General features: G+C 43.7%; 1 protein-coding gene across 14 annotated transcripts in view; it reads left to right on the top strand.

Annotated features, from left to right (window-relative positions):
• The window catches only part of RAPGEF1 (Rap guanine nucleotide exchange factor 1), a 134,582-nt gene that overhangs the window by 55,655 nt on the left and 65,587 nt on the right, over positions 1-13,340 (top strand). For 9 of the 14 annotated variants that reach the window (XM_078061928.1, XM_078061926.1, XM_078061937.1 and 6 more), the window contains exons 2-3: positions 12,022-12,161; positions 12,747-12,860. In XM_078061928.1, coding sequence (XP_077918054.1) covers positions 12,022-12,161; positions 12,747-12,860 — 254 coding nt within the window. The remainder of the gene's footprint in view (positions 1-12,021; positions 12,162-12,746; positions 12,861-13,340) is intronic. The other 5 variants (XM_078061931.1, XM_078061939.1, XM_078061934.1 and 2 more) reach the window with 1 other exon arrangement.

Here is a 13,340-nt window from a genome sequence, read left to right as displayed (position 1 = left end):
GCTTCGGCCCTGCTTGCTTTCTGCCCAGGGCAGTGGTATGTTTACTCAGAATAAACTGTTATTCCCCCTTGTCTCATTCCCTCCCCCCTCCCTTCTCTCTCTCTCTCAGTCTCTCATCTCTAGAAATAAAACTCTGGAGAAAATGACTAATTCGCATCTCTGAATGTCTATGAAGTCTGTGGCTTTAAGAATCTCTAGGCCATTTACAAACAGTGATGAGAAAAAATACTTCCTTGGGAGGAGGCCACCCTGGGACGGGCTGACCTTGAATGCTCACAGCACATGTCAGGGCTCCAGTTGCCTTGTCTGCGGGTGTGTGTGTGTGTGTGAGTGTGTGTGTGTGTGTGTGTGTGTGTGTGTGATGTATGGGTTGGGAGATGGTGCTGGTGCCCTGTGACTTGGTGTCTAAGGGTAATGAAAACACTCCTTCCAGTGTTAGTGTGAGGGTAGGGGTAACCTAGAGCTCCCCGCACAGTGCCCGACTTGTAATGGGATGTTTAAAACTGGAGCTGCTGATTTAGCCATTTGATTAGACTCCAGGAGAGAAGCGGCTCTCAAGCCTGGAGGCTCCCCTTTCATCTCCTCTTGGGATATCTGTCCAATATTTGATGCATGTTTGATAAAAGGACTAAGTCTTGGGGAAAACTCTTTGTGTGGATTTATTCAGAGCCCTCTCTGACGGTGTGTGTGAGGGGCTGTGGACCTCTGAAGGGCTTTGCTTTTTTCTCTGAGTGAGAAGAGATGCCACAGGAGGGTTTTGAGCAGAGGGGCAGTGTAACAGGACTAACCTTTTACAAGGATCACTCTGGTTACTGGGCTGAAAAGACTTAGAAGGGCAAGGAGCAGGGGACTATTGGACAGGTATGGTCGTGGTTTAGGCATGAAGTGGCTATGGTTTGGGTCAGGGCATCAGTGGTGCTAGTGGTTATAGTGGTGAGATTCTGAATATACCATTAAGGTGGGATGCACAGACTTTGCTGAAGGATTGGATGGTGGATGTGAGCAAAAGAACAGAGTGAAAAATTTTGGCCTGAGTCCCTGGAAGGGTAAAGTTTCCTGTTTACCAAGATGAGGTGACAGCAGGTTTGGGAGGGAGTATCAGAAGAGTTTTGTGCTTGTGCCGCCTGATCTAGACATCCAGGGCAATGACCAGGAGCTTGTGTGTGGAAAAAGACCACTCAGCAGTTCAGCAGTGCAGACCTCTTCTCTGTGTGCACAGGTCCCCGGGATTCTCATCTGGTGCCTCGACTTCCTGTGTCATCTCTATGCTACAAGTACTCACATGTATACCTCCAGCCTCCATCTGCCTCCTTACCTCAGACTCATCGATCCAACTGCCTAATTCAGGTTCCCCTGGATATCTGCAGAGGAGGCTTCCTCTGTTGCATTACAGGGCCTGGCATGGATGAGATGCTCAAGTATTTGTTGAGCATGAATATTGTTTATTTCTTAGACTAACCTCATGAATAGGTATTTTTATTATTATACAAAAATACATTGATTCAGTCTTGGTTAAAAACAAAAGAAGTTATAGGATACAAATGTATTTATATTAAGTTCTTTAAATTTTCCATACAACAAGGGAAAGGAAATTAGAAAACAGTTAATTTACTGGTGATTTAAGATCATAAAAATATTTATATAGGTTCTTTTATTATTTTTACAAAGATGAAACAAAAACTTCCTAAGATATCCACAGATTCTTCCTGAGACACTCAGTGGTGAGTTATTTGGGAAGACACTCATTCTGGACTGTTCATGGTTAAACACATTTGTTTGTTTCAGGGACTAGGATTTCCTTGAATTGTAAATGATCTGTTAATCTGACCCATGTAAAAGTCAAGTGGACTCTTTTAGAAGAACTTTAGACCCTTGTGTCTACTTTATTCCAACTTTTTATTGATGTATACCATGAGTTAGAAAAGTACATCTGGCTTTAAGTGTGCAGCTTGGAGAACTTTAACAAATTGAACACAAGAGTGTAACCAGCTCCAATCAAGAAATAGACTGGGATGCCGGGTGGCTCAGTAGGTTAAGCATCCGACTTTTGGTTTCAGCTCAGGTCATGATCTCAGGGTTGTTAGATTGAGCTCTGTGTCAGGTTCCACGCTCAGCGCGGAGTCTGCTTGAGATTCTCTCTCTCCCTCTTCCCTTCCTCATGCACATGCACTCTCTCTTTAAAATAAATAAATGAATCTTTAAAAAACAAAAAGAGAAATAGACCGTAGCTCCCTCCTGTCCCCTGCAGCTTACTCCCCCCCCACCCCAAGCATAACTGCTGTCTTCACTCCTAAAATCATAGATTAATTTTGCTTGTTTTTGTGTTTGTATAAATGGAATCATACAAAATGTACTTTTGTGTGTGTGCCTTCTTTCTACGTTTGTAAGATGCATCCATATTTTTGTGTGTAGGTGTAGGTTATATGTTCTTACTGCTGCCTAGTGTTCCACACGTGCAGGTGTCTCAGTGTATCCATTCTCCTGTCAGCAGGCATTTGGGTAGCGCTGCTTTGAATATTCTGGTATCTGTCTTCTTGTGATTTTATGTAGGCATAAAATCTCTCCAGAGTACACACCTGGGAGTGGGATTACAGGCCCCCGGGGAAACTTGTGTCAGCTGTCATCCCAATTCACCCTCTCCACAGTGGCGGGCGGACACTGCCCATTGCTCTTCATCCTCCTTAGTGCTTAGTGTTTCCTATTTTCTCTTTTTAGCCATTCAAGTATGTATGTAATGGTATCACGTTGTGGTTTTAATTGATTGTTTCCTGGTGACTATTGGAGTTGAGCACCTCGTCATCTGTTGGCCGTTTGGATATCATCTTTTATGAAAGTGTCTGTTAAATCCTGAATGTATTTTTAATCATTACCAGTTATGCAAAGAGAACCAAAATGGTGGCTCTATCAGATTTGAGCCCAAATCCAAGGTGAAGCTTGGTTTCTTCTGTAGGTAGTAGGCCTAGCCTCACTCTTCACCCCACCCCTTCTGCCTCTGCCCGGAGCCTCACTCTTTGGCTCAGTCCCTGCTGGTCTGCATCCAGCTCAGGCATCTGGATAGTATCTTACCTTTGACCTAACAATTCCATTTCTAGGGGCCTGTCTCATTATTACAGGTCTAGAAAGGTAAACATGAGAGTGTTCATCAATTCAGCATGGTTTAAAGAGCAAAAGTTAAAAACCATCAGCCACGTGACTGGTTAAATAGGTTTCAGCAGAACATTATTCCACCATGAGCTGTGCTCATGTGAAACAATGCCCACAACATATTGTTAAGTTGAAAAATATTTCAGCTCTGCCATATGTACAGTTATGAGGGATTTTTCACTTTCTATGTTATATATTTTTGCAGGGCTTGGATTTTTATAACAAGGTTGTTTTACTTTTGTTGTTGGAAAAAAAAATTATATACTACTTCCAGCAGCACCCACAGCAGCTCAAAGTTACCCACTGAACACATGGGTGGTACGAACAGACTTTCATGTCAGAAGAAGCTTAGGTGTTGCAAAACTCCAAATAGTATTTTCCCTCTGTTTTAACATGAAGAGTTCTATATTAAGTAAGACAGAGGATCTTTTAATATGGAAATTGTTGGAAAAAATGAAACATCAGATTGCTTTCCGTTCTACTAGGCTGCGGTTATTTTTAGCTAAGTGTTGGCAGAGGCCTGGCGATGTTATCAGATAACAGTAATGGCCTCCATTTATTGAGCATTTGCTATAGATCACGTCCTTGGCTAAATGCTTGACACAGAGGATCATGTTTAATCCCAAGGTTATGCTTTTCTATAGGTGAGGAACCTGCAGCTCAGAGAGGTACACAGTTTGCCCGCGTCTACGCCTGAGCTTGGGTTAGAACAGAGACTGCCTGACTCCAAAGCCCACTCAGCCCGAACTCTTGTCTTTATCTTTACATTAGTCTGTAACATTTTAAGTAAGTAACAGTCTGAAATCCTAGCTTTAAAAAAGTTCTTCCTGGGGCACCTGGCTGTCTCAGTCCATAGAACACACAACTTTTGATGTCTGGCTTGTGAGTTCGAGCCCCACGTTGGGTGTAGAGATTACTTTTAAAAAAAAAAATCTTTAAAAAGTTCTTCCTAATGTCCTCAAGCCACTTCTCCGCTATAGTTGTCCTTTTTACTCATTTGGAAAATGGGGGAGTGTGGATTGGTAGGTAGCTTCACATGGAACTCATGTAGGTGGACGAATGGAGGTCCTTCCCGGCTGTGCCACAGTTCTGTACCCTGTACGCTGCGGCTAACGAGAAACTGACAGCCACGGTGTTTCTCAACATCGGCTGCAATAATTCTGGAACTGCCTCAAAGTGTTATCCACCATGACCCTGACATTGTGGTCCCTTGTGTGGCTGATATTTAGAGACTGCCCTTATCCAGAGCGAAATTAAGCCCTGACAGAAACCACTGCTAAGTTGGGATCCCAGCTGCTGCTACAAGTGACATTTGAAAGGCCAGTTGATACGTACATTTGTCAGCCCGGGCAGAGACCGTTCTTAGGCTTGACTGAGGGTCAAGTTGAAAATCTAAGAATGAAATATTGGTCCCTGGCAAATGTCTCAGGAAAAAATTGGTGTGACTTTTGGGGTTTGGGGGTTCTGTTGAGATTTGATTCTGTGAGCAGGCTATGTGCCTGTCTTCCAGCCTGTCCTTCCTCTGACATTCATCTGACAGCTGGGTCTGTGTCCTGCCGTGGTTGCCCAAGAAAGTGCCCGCCCTTAGTAACACCATGGCCATTTATACAGAAGCCGTGAGGCTACGTAAGCCACCCTTCCTCTGGAAGAAATGACTAGCAGGTTAGTCATGGGAAGTTCCTAACCTTCCATGGTGTAAATGCCACCCTGAGCAGTGGTCTGAGGCTTTGTTTTCTTTTTTTTTTTTTTTTAAGATTTTATTTATTTGAGAGAGAATGAGTGAGAGAGAGCGCGCACATGAGAGAGGGGAGGGTCAGAGGGAGAAGCAGACTCCCTGCTCAGCAGGGAGCCCGATGCGGGACTCGATCCCAGGACTCCAGGATCATGACCTGAGCCGAAGGCAGTCGCTTAACCAACTGAGCCACCCAGGCGTCCCTGAGGCTTTGTTTTCTTAAGTTCTGTCGATGACCTTTGATGTTGCTCTCACAGGTTTGGTAAATTATGATAAAATAGCAGCTTATGGCATTTCCTTCTTATGTGAAGGAGGGTTTTTGTTTCCTTTGGTGAGGTATGGCCATAAAGAAAGTGGACCAGTCTGGCAATCCCAGCTGTTGGTGGGGATATGGAGCAACTGGGACCTTGATAGTGGAATTGCAAAGTGGCACAGCCATTTTGGAAAATCATTTGGCAAAATCCACAAAATTAAATATAGTATATACTCTATAGATAAGCAGTTCTGTTCACGGCAAGCTCTTGCCCTGTGTTGCAGGAGACATGTATGAGAATGTTCATAGCAGTATTGTTTATAGAAGCTGCAAACAGCCCAGTGTCCACTGAAAGTGAAACCACTTATATATACTTGAGCATGGTTAAATGTCCGACCTACCACTGAGTGAAAAAGCAAGAACATGAGAATATTTATAATATATTTCCATTTATGTAAAGTTCACAAAGCTGTAAATTAAACTATACTTATAAACTGTCAAAAAAAGTAAGGGATGATAAGTACAAAAACCAGAATCATGGGGGTGGGGGGAGGTGCGCCTGGGTGGCTCGGTTGGTTGAGCCACCAGCTCTTGGTTTCAGCTCAGGTCATGATCTCAGGGTCGTGGGATTGAGCCCCGCGTTGGGCTCCACGCTTATGGGGGAGTCTGCTTGGGACTCTCATTCTCCCTCTAAAGTGAATAAATAGATTTAAAAAAAAAAAAAAATCATAATCACAGTTACCGGTTGTTGGGAAGAGAGGTATGATCACGAAAGGGCATGTGGTGGCATCTGTGGACTTGATAACTTTCTGCTTCTAGAGCTTTGTTGTCTGATGTGGCAGCCACCAGCCACATTTCAAGTACTCGTAGACACAGGGGCTGTCGTGTGGGACGGTGCAGATGTAGAACATTTCCGTCATTGCTCAAAGTTCTATTTGATAGGCTAGGTTGGTGGATGCATGCGTTTAATTCTAAGTCGTATGTGTGTGTGTGTATGGAATTTTTCAAAATTCTGTTTTAATTTCAGTATCTCTAAAAACACACATATACAAAATCTGAAGTACAACTTTCTAAGTGAAAAGTCAGGGAATAATAAGAGAGTGGTTGATAACGCTGCCTGAGACTCCAGTAGGGTGGGAGCATCTCTTCGGCATTGGCCTCTACTCCAGATGATTGATGCACTTGAGGGGCTCAGGAAGGGGGCAGGAAGTGTGTGCACACATGTGCGTGTCTGGTGCCGTTGGCAAGACTTACCTGGCAATGATGCCACCTGTTACTTCCTTCCGCCCTGCTGTCGCCGGTCGCTGTAGTACTAACCGGCACTCAGATGCATAGTTTGAGTGACCTTGCATGTCACCTGAAATCTGTGTTGTCAACCAGTTGTTTCAAGGAAAAGATGACAAGCAGCCTCCAAATCAAAATCTGTCCTAGTTCGTGCTGTCTTCTATTTGCAGAGTTGAGGAGGTTCATTACCATTACAAAGAACCTGCTTTCTCCACTTGATTTGATACCTTGTGTGCTAAAGGTAGCTGGTTTTAGGCTACTAAATACTCCCAGGAGGGAGATTTACTGGTAGATGCAGTTCTTTCTTTAAATGATGATAGGGATTCCCAGCTGTGCCCCAAAACAGACTAGACTTTCAGGCTGAGGTAGAGAGAGTGCTGTAATACACTTCCTTCCTTCAGTTTGCTCTCAGATGGAGGTGCCCTTACTTGGCCCTTGGGTCATGATCAGGGCTGGCCCTGTGAGTGCAGGAACCTGAGAGGTTTTTGGGGGGCCCATCGTGCCTTGCTTGCATACCCCAGTTCTGCCCTGGTCATGATGGCAGGGATGTGAATCTGGCCTGTCCGGACAGCAGCTCAGAGTTGCAGACGGGCAAAAGTGGAAGTTGACTCGCCCAGCCCAGGTCTCTGGAGGTCTGTGACCACCAGAGAAACCGTGCATCCTGCCTAGACTTCCCCATTTGTGTCTGCTTTTCTGGCTCTGCTTTCAATCTTAGTTGCTCTGGTGGAAGTCACACGGATAGTACATTACTCTAACATCCCATCTGGCTGGGGAACCTGCCTGGTCAGTGCTGTGATTGTAGGGACACTGAGGCAGGCAGCAGTACGGGCAAGGCAGAAGAGACATGCAACCACAGAGGGGAACAGATCGAGACTTCTGGTCCATGCTAGAGGAAGAGGAGGATGGCATTTGTAAGGCCCTCAGTTACTTAGGGTCATAACTTAAAAAAAGTTCCGTGCTGCACAATAGCCTGATTCAGATCTGTAAGCAGATGGGAGATGAGAATTCAGAGTTTGACCAACCTTGCTACCCATCCAACTCATCTAGTTTGGTTAGCTCCCAGTATGGAGGCAGCATGTGCCCGGCACTTGGATAAGAACCTCACTGCGTTATCCACAGGCAGCGCTTCATTTATTCCACATCACATCGGCCATCTCAAGAACAGTGTCATCAGCCCCGTTTTCCAGACAAAGAAACCTTGTTTCTTTCTCAACGACTTGGAGAGGTGACTTTGAAGTATTTTAACCCAAACAGTCTGACTACAGAGCTCACCCTTTTAACCGCCGTGTGTATGATTAGACTGGTCACATCATTTTGAAGTATAAAGAAGGAAGTATAAACTGTATAGGGGACCCACCCTGCTTGGGTGGAGAAGAAGAGGCAAGGTAGAGGGAAGATGGAGAAACTGCACAATGCCAGTTTACCTGCTTTGAATCCCAGGGATGACCGTAGCATGTAAGGGCAGGTGCTGAGAGCCCCTCCTTACCCTGTTCTGTGTGAGGAGAGAGGTGCACCAGCTTCCTGTGGATTCCTGTACACCTTTGGGGTCCAAGAGGGGCTTCCTGCTGGCAGGCAGGCAGCTGCAAAACCGTGTTTGGTTTGACTCTGCATGTGAACGAAGGTCAGGCTCTGACTTTTCTCTTTGGTCTGGAGTGCAGTGGGCTTCTAGGCAGTTTGCAGAGAGCAGATAGTTTATCTGATCCTGCCTGCCACCTGGAAGGTCTTGACAAAGGAATTGAACCTTGTCCCTCTGAAGTCACATGGGATAATAATAGACACGTGACAGGCCTGTAGCACAGGGTGCTGTGTCATCTGTTTGGAAGGCTGTTTTAGTAGTAAATAGCTGGAAAAATTGAAAGGGGGTGACTTGTAGTTTTAAAACTACAAAGTATTTATTTTTCTTTTGCATGGGATCATGTTCTGTTCCCTAATTGTCACCCACTTTCAAGTATTTTCTGTGAATTTCAGTATCAAAAGAAGCAGTCCAGTTTGTGGGGTATTTCCTGATTGGTTGATGGTTCATCTGTTGAGTGACTGTTTACTGAGCATCTTCTATGGGCCAGGTACCATGTCAGCATGGGGGTGCAGGCGTGAACAGGACAGGTGTGGTCCTCGGTGGGTTTGCACATAAATAAATCACTTAATAAGATCGTTTCAGACACTGGAAAGCACTGAGGTAAATGGTGAGAGGAAGTAATTCCTCAGTGGGCTTTTGCTTTTTTTTAAAAAACAGCTTCATCGATACTGACAGACACACTTGACTCATTTAAAGTGTAGAATTCAGTGTGTGTGTGTGCAGGAATTCGCTGGGTTTCGGTGCATCCATCACCACATTCTCATTTTAGAACATTTATGTCCCCCCACCAAAAGAAACCTCATACTCATTAGCAACCCCTCTCCTTCCCTCTCCCATTGCCTCTTTCTTAGCCACTAATCTACTTTCTGTCCCTATAAATTTGCCTATCCTGGACATTTCCAATAAATGGAAGGTACAATAAGTGGTCTTTGTACTGGCTTCTTTCACTTAGCATAATTTTATCAAGATTCATCCATGTTGTAGTGGGTGTCAGGACTTCATTTCTTTTTATTGTCAGGCAATATTCTGTTGTATGGGTATGCCACATTTTATTTATTTGTTCCTGGACATTTGAGTTATTTCCACCTATTGATTCTTATGAATAATGCTGCTGTGAACGTTTGTGTACAAATCATATGGATGTATGTTTTCATTTCTCTTGGGCATATGCCTAGGAATAGAATTGCTGGGTCGTCCGGTAACTGTTTGACCTTGTGAGGAACTGCCAGATATTTTCCACAAGCCGCTGCACTATTTTACGTTTTCGCAGCAGTGTAGGAGGGTTCCAGTTCCCCAGCCATCAGCAACACTTGGTTATTACATGTCTTTTTTATTATACATAGTGGGTTTGAAGTAATAACTTATGTTGGTTTTGGCATTTCCCTGATGACTAATGATGTTGAGCATCTTTTCATATGTTTATAGCTCATTTGTGTATCTTATTTGGAGAAATGCTTATTGAAATCCCTTGGTCATTTTTAATTGGATTATTTGTCTTTTGTTGTTGAATTATAAGAGTTATTTATGTTTTCTGTATGCAGATCCTTATCAGGTGTATGACTTGCAAATATTTTCTCCCATTCTGTAGTTTGTCTTTTCATTTTCTTGGTGGTATCATTTGCAGCACAGACATTTTAATTGATATATAATATCATGTTAGTTTCAGATGTACAACATAATGATTTGATATTTGTAGGTATTGCAAAATGATGACCACAGTAAGTCTAGTTTAAAATTTCACATTTTGATGAAGGTCAATTCATCTGATTTTTCCATTGTCACTTGTGCTTTTGGCATTCTGAGAAACCATTACCAAACCAAGGTCACAAAAATTTTATCCCTATGTTTTGTTCTAAAAGTTTATAGTTTTAACTCTTACATTCAGGTCTTTGATCCGTTTTGAATTAATTTTTGTATATGGTGTGAGGTAAGGGCCCAGATTCATTCTCGTTCTTTTGTATGTGAAATATCCAGTCATACCAGCACTATCTGTTGAAAAGAAATTCATTCCTCCATTGAATGGCCTGACATCCTTGTTAAGAGTTGATTGGCCGGGGACGCCTGGGTGGCTCAGTTGGTTAGGTGTCTGCCTTCGGCTCAGGTCATGATCCCAGGGTCCTGGGATCGAGTCCTGCCTTGGGCTCCTTGCTCAGTGGGGAGCCTGCTTCTCCCTCTGCCTGCTCTGCCTGCTGCTCCCCCTGCTTGTGATCTCTCTGACAAATAAGTAAATAAAATCTTCAAAAAAAAAAAAAATTGATTGGCCATAGACACATGGCCAGTTTATTCTGGACTCTCAATTCCATTCCATTGTTCTGTATGCCTGTCCTTATGCCAGTACCATGCTGTCTTGATTACTGTAACTTCTTAATAGTAAGTTTTAAAGTCAGGAAGCATGAGTCTTCTAATTTTATTCTTATTTTCCACATTGTTATGGCTATTCTGTGTCCCTTATATTTCCATGCTTATTTTAGGATTAGATTATCAATTTCTGGAAAAAAGCCAGCTGGGATTCTCATAGGGATTACATTGAATCTGCAGATCAGTTTGGGGACTATTGACATTTTAATAATATTAATCTGAATTCATGAATATGGTATGCCTTTGCATTTATTTAGATTGTCTCAATTTCTTTCAACAATGCTTTGTAGTTTTTAGTATTTCTCTTGTACTTTTTGTGTTAAATTTATGCCTAATTATTTTATTCTTTTTGATGATATTGTCAGTGGAAGCTTTTTTTTGTTTTTGTTTTGTTTTTATTGAAGTGTAGTTGATATGCAAGGTTTTATTAGTTTCAGGTGTACAACATAGTAAATGTTATGCTGTGCTCACCACAAGTGTAGCTACCATCTGTCACCATACAGCGCTATTACAGTATCACTGACTATATTCCCTATGCTGTACTTTTAATTTCAATGGCTTATTCATTCCATAACTGGAAGCCTGTGTCTCCCACTCCCTATCCCCCATTTTGCCCATCTTCTCATCCCCCTTCCGTCTGGCAACCACCATTAGTTCCCTGTAGTGTAAATGGAAGTTGTTCTTTTTTTTTTTTTAAGATCTTATTTATTTATTTTAGAGAGGAAGAAAGAGAATCCCAAGCAGACTCTGTGCTGAGCACGGAGCCCTACACAGAGCTCTGTCTCACGACCCTGAGATCATGACCAGAGCCAAAATCAAGGGTTGGACACTTAACCACCTGAGCCACCCAGGTGCCCTAAATGAAAGCTTGTTAAAATTTCATTTTGGAACATTCATTTCTACTGTATAGAAATCCAACAGAGTTTTGTATATTGATCTTGTATCCTGTGACTTTACTGAATTGGTTTATTAGTGCTAATAGTTTTTTAGTGAATTGCTTGGGATTTTCCATATACAAGTTCATCTACAAATAGAGTTTTATGTCTTCCTTCCCAGGCCAGACGACTTTTGTTAGGGTATTGGAGTTTAGTATTGAATAGGAATGGTGAGATCGGACACGCTGGGCTTGTTCCTGATCTTGAAGAGAAACCCTCCAGTCTTTCACTATGTTCCAGAGGATTTTGAACACCTTAATGCTATTTCAGTCTCCAGTGCCAACTCTGAGGCCTTGCCCATGATGCTTGTTGCTGTCCCCTAAACTAACAAAAATGAGGAGGTTGATTCAAAAGGGCCTTCCTTTCCAGTTCATACATCCTACACTTCTGTGATTCTGCTTTGATGTTCTTGATTCTTAGCCAGTTCCCTTAGACTTCAGTTAGCTCATCATACAGACTCTATAGAGAGGACACTGGAAATATTTGCAAATTCTTTTTCCATAGCCATTTTGACTGCCTTTGACTTCCACAATTCTGAACAACCTAATTTAGATGGAAATTGCAGGAATTAAAACATGTAAGCAGAAGTGTTTCAATAGATCCGTCTTTCCTTTCCTTTGTAACTAAACAGCCAGGGAAGAAGATTTGTTTAGGGATGACACTCATTTTCACAAAAGGTCAGCGGAGCACGGCTCCTTCCTACCCTGCTTCTAACCATTAGTACCCTCCTTGTTTTCAGACTCTCAGCGTTCTCATCTCTCCTCCTTCACCATGAAGCTGATGGACAAATTCCACTCGCCCAAAATCAAGAGAACACCATCAAAGAAGGGAAAACCAGCTGAGGTGTCTGTGAAAAATCCGGAGAAGCCTGTGAGCAAAGTAAGCCGACTCTCTCTAGGTGTTCCTCCTGGCCTTCGCCTACTTCAAGCAGTATGAGTTTGTGCTGTTTTTAAGTTCATTCCCTGGGGATTCAGCTTTCAGTGCAGAACACCTACTCCATAGCATTCCATGCTTCCAGGCAGGGGCCTTCAGTGTCCTTGTGAAATATGAGCCTTTAGGATGGTGAGTGTTTCTCCTGTTAATCAGAGTCGAGTTCATTCGGCTAAAACAGTTCTCCTTTTCCAGATGTGTCATCCTCTGGGCATGTAAAACAGCTCAGTGCACCATGTTTATACCCCACAATGCTGCCTCCCTGCCCCAGACAGCCCTGTGTTGCCCTGGCACGCACACACTTAGAGGGAGGTTTGTTACGTCCAGAACATCTTTCATTTGGCTTTAGGGCCCATGCTCTGAGACATGCCAAATCCTTGACACCCGGCCAAGGATGTCCTCAAGCACGAGTAACCTCAGCAGGGCCAGTCAAGCCAGATATGTCGAAACAGCAGCAGATATTCACCAGCCCCTCCCTTCAGCCTCGAACGGCCATTCCAAGCTCTGTAGGAATCCAGGTTTCCTCTCTTCCAGGAGGCAACAGACAGATTTCTACCAGAGGGCTGCCCCCTCCCCTTGGATCTGGAGCAGCAGACAGTAGAGTTTATGTCCACCAGTGCTGTGGCTTCCAGGTCTCAGAGGCAGAAGGTCAGTGTGACGCTAAGAACAATTGGGTTTGCCTTGCCTTCTACTGCAGAATCCTGGGCCATGGTTTTGGGGATGGAAAGAAAAATCTATTACAATATCCTTGTGTTCAGTTGGGTGGCGACTGTGGGCTTCACTGTTCAGGAAACAGTCCAAGGGGCCTTGGGTAAAATTAAGAGTTTATCCAAGCCTCTGTGGTCTTTGGAGAGAGCGCAGCACTCCATGACGGAAGCTTGGGGGTCCTTTCTGGGGTTGGTTTGGGTGTGCCGCTTGGGTCCGTTGGGTTCTGGGGGAAGTGGGTGAGTCTCATCTCTCAAGACCAGCTCTTCATTCCTTGAGTTGCTCCGGCGCTCTGAATAGTTAGGACAGGGAGGGGTATCTGCAGTAAAAGGTGCTGTGTTAGACATCTAGCAGGACTCGGGGTGGTGAGAGCGCACAGAACCAAGTACTCAGAACCAGGGACACCTTTTGTGCTGCTAACAT

Source organism: Halichoerus grypus, chromosome 14 (genome assembly GCF_964656455.1).
Source record: "Halichoerus grypus chromosome 14, mHalGry1.hap1.1, whole genome shotgun sequence".
Lineage (NCBI taxonomy): Eukaryota > Metazoa > Chordata > Mammalia > Carnivora > Phocidae > Halichoerus > Halichoerus grypus.
The sequence above is the reverse complement of the archived record's forward strand: the minus strand, read 5'-3'. Positions and strand labels throughout refer to the sequence as shown.